This window comes from Nanorana parkeri, unplaced genomic scaffold (genome assembly GCF_000935625.1).
Source record: "Nanorana parkeri isolate BGI_ZX_2015 unplaced genomic scaffold, ASM93562v1 scaffold3251, whole genome shotgun sequence".
Taxonomy (NCBI): Eukaryota; Metazoa; Chordata; class Amphibia; order Anura; family Dicroglossidae; genus Nanorana; species Nanorana parkeri.
Genome location: NW_017309519.1, coordinates 59,224 through 62,629, shown reverse-complemented (window position 1 = coordinate 62,629; position 3,406 = coordinate 59,224). Strand labels below are relative to the sequence as shown.

The 3,406-nt window shown below is 54.1% G+C and overlaps 1 protein-coding gene across 1 annotated transcript; it reads right to left on the bottom strand.

Moving 5' to 3' along the window:
• Window positions 1-18: 18 nt before the first annotated feature.
• Window positions 19-3,163, bottom strand: LOC108802961 (calretinin-like; the record flags this gene model as incomplete). The annotated part of the gene is made up of 3 exons (XM_018574808.1): window positions 3,021-3,163; window positions 2,348-2,424; window positions 19-133 (listed from the first exon to the last, which is right to left on the bottom strand). Coding segments are annotated over exons 1-3 (289 nt in total), but the record flags the coding sequence as incomplete, so codon positions are not given.
• Between the last annotated feature and the right edge of the window lie 243 nt (window positions 3,164-3,406).

Genomic DNA, 3,406 nt, shown 5'->3' with positions numbered 1-3,406 from the left:
ACACTCCTCATACCTCACCTGTACTCTGTTCCTGCACACTCACCTCTGCCATTTCTATGCGTCCGTCTGCATTCTTGTCGTACTTCTGCATGAATTCTTTCAGCTTCTCTCCGATGTTGATGGAGGATCCTTCCTGATAATGGGGGGAAAAGAACACGTGTCAGGTCTTCATAGGAGCGCATGCAGCAGGATGGGGGATGGGGGAAATGATTGCGCTCCCCAGGTGAGTCCAAACATTGCACTTCAATGAGGATTCTAACCTTCTCCATGTATGGAGAGGAGGAGCTGTCACCCCTAGTGATGTATGGAGAGGAGGAGCTGTCACCCCTAGTGATGTATGGAGAGGAGGAGTTGTCACCCCTAGTGATGTATGGAGAGGAGGAGTTGTCACCCCTAGTGATGTATGGAGAGGAGGAGCTGTCACCCCTAGTGATGTATGGAGAGGAGGAGATGATGCCCCTAGTGATGTATGGAGAGGAGGAGTTGTCACACCTAGTGATGTATGGAGAGGAGGAGCTGTCACCCCTAGTGATGTATGCAGAGGAGGAGATGATGCCCCTAGTGATGTATGGAGAGGAGGAGTTGTCACCCCCAGTGATGTATGGAGAGGAGGAGCTGTCACCCCCAGTGATATATGGAGAGGAGGAGTTGTCACCCCTAGTGATGTATGCAGAGGAGGAGATGATGCCCCTAGTGATGTATGGAGAGGAGTCCCCCAGTGATGTATGGAGAGGAGGAGTTGTCACCCCCAGCGATGTATGGAGAGGAGGAGTTGTCACCCCCAGTGATGTATGGAGAGGAGGAGTTGTCACCCCCAGTGATGTATGAAGAGGAGGAGTTGTCACCCCTAGTGATGTATGGAGAGGAGGAGTTGTCACCCCCAGTGATGTATGGAGAGGAGGAGTTGTCACCCCTAGTGATGTATGGAGAGGAGGAGTTGTCACCCCCAGTGATGTATGGAGAGGAGGAGTTGTCACCCCCAGAGGTAAATTCAACTTTTCTTATATACAGGATATTGATACGGGAAGATTTGTGGCAGTTATCAGAGTGACCAGCAGGTGGCAGCAGCCATCCATCTATAACACAGAGACCTTACTTCATCTGTGTACTAGTGCCGAGGTAATTAGCATGGAAGCCGGAGGATCAGCATGACAACCAGAATTATAGGGAGATCAGAAATTACACCTCCCGCACTTCCCATATCACCGCTCATCATTAACGAGGATCCGCCATCATCTCCCCGACTTCTGTACATCCCAACATTCCACAACATTCCCTCCGAAGCCAAACCATCTGCAGCGCTCCGTGTGACATCATCAATACAAATCTCTCCTCTTCCCCTCCCCACTCCTCATCCTCTCCCCTCTCCCTCTCCTCTCTCCATCCTCTCCCCTCTCCTACCCACTCCTCTCCTCTCACTTCTCATCACTCCTCTCCTCTCTCTCCATCCTCTCCCCACTTCTCATCACTCCTCCCCTCTCCCCATCCTCTCCTCTCACTTCTCATCACTCCTCTCCTCTCTCTCCATCCTCTCCTCTCCCCATCCTCTCCTCTCCCCATCCTCTCCTCTCACTTCTCATCACTCCTCCCCTCTCCCCATCCTCTCCTTTCCCCATCCTCTCACTTCTCATCACTCCTCCCCTCTCCCCATCCTCTCTTCTCCCCATCCTCTCCTCTCACTTCTCATCACTCCTCCCCTTTCCCCATCCTCTCCTCTCACTACTCATCACTCCTCTCCTCTCACTTCTCCCCTCCTTTCCTCTTCCCCTCCTCTCTTCCTAATCCTCTCCCCATCGTCTCCTCCTCTCCCCATCGTCTCCTCTCCTCTCTTCCCATCGTCTCCCCTCCTCTCTTCCCATCCTCTCCCCATCGTCTCCTCTCTTCTCTTTCCATCCTCTCTTCCCATCGTCTTCCCATCGTCTCCTCTCCTCTCTTCCCATCCTCTCCCCATCCTCTCCTCTCTTCCCATCCTCTCCCCATCGTCTCCTCTCTTCTCTTCCCATCCTCTCCGCATCGTCTCCTCTCTTCTCTTCCCATCCTCTCCTCTCTTCCCATCCTCTCCCCATCGTCTCCTCTCTTCTCTCCCCATCCTCTCCTCTCTTCCCATCCTCTCCCCATCGTCTCCTCTCTTCTCTTCCTCTCCTCTCCTCCCTGTGACTCCATGTTGCTCCTCTTCCTGTGACCGGCCGATTAATCGGATTCCTAGAAATATTTGTGGCTCCTCCTCCTCCCCATTCATTATTCGCCTCCCACCCCTCCCCCCGATCAGCAGGCAGAGAAGTTCTGAGCAGTGGTCATGTGACCGGTCCGGTTTAGGCAGAACTCCGACTCTCAGGACGGCTCTTACCATTCCCGCTCCTCGCCGCGCCGCCTCCAATTCCTGGAAGAAGTTCTCCAGCTCCTTCCCTTCGATGAAGCCATTTCCTGAGGAGAGAGAGAAGGGGTGCAGGTTATCCTGAGGCTTCATCACGTCCGGAGAGAAGCAAGCATGCGTCCACTGAAGTCTGAGCTGCCGGCCACCATACTTGAGCTTGTCACAATCTCCAGGTGTAATTGGTTTTATCTCGGCATACATTCACACCACGGCTGCTTACATGGGAAACAGCCATCAGATGGAGCAGAAGATGTACAGACAAGGAAATAGGGGACAGCAAAAAATATGACGTTCTGGTATCTTCTATAAGGAGGGTCATGTGACCTCAGTGGCTGTAAATACACACGGCCAGCACCTGACATCTGCCGTACAACGCTCCTGCACCTGGTGCTGCCATGGCTGCTCCCTCCAAGTGGGAACTCAGCACAGGGATGGTGGGAGCCCCTCATAATGGGCACAGCGGGTGTACAGACCCGGGAACTCAGCACAGGGTGGTACACGGAGAAGTCAGGTGTCCGGTATATGAGGGGGGGTTGCCTGTCTATTAGTTGGATTTCCTGTCACCTCCATTAGGTTCTTATTAACGGGCGAGTTTTGTGGGCGGAGTTCTGGTGATTTTGGGTGAAGTATGTTGTGGATTGTTATTCGTCAGAGTCGTAGTGCTTCCAGATGTCCAGGAATTGGGAGGCGGTGAGCTCGGCCAGGTGCAGGTACAGCGGCTGCTGCTTGTGTGCCATCATCATCCGCGAGTGCCAGCCGAGGCTCCGCAATCTCCTTATATACAGAGAGATTCCCGACTCCGCCCCCAGAGGGCAGCACTGAGCCAATCTCCATCCCTGGAGGACTGCTCAACCCCTTCACTGCCACACTCCATTCCTGGAGGACTGCTCAACCCCTTCACTGCCAGACTTCATCCCGGGGACCTCGACACTGCCAGACTCCATCCCGGGGACCCCGACACTGCCAGACTTCATCCCGGGGACCCCGTCACTGCCAGACTTCATCCCGGGGACCCCGACACTGCCAGACTCC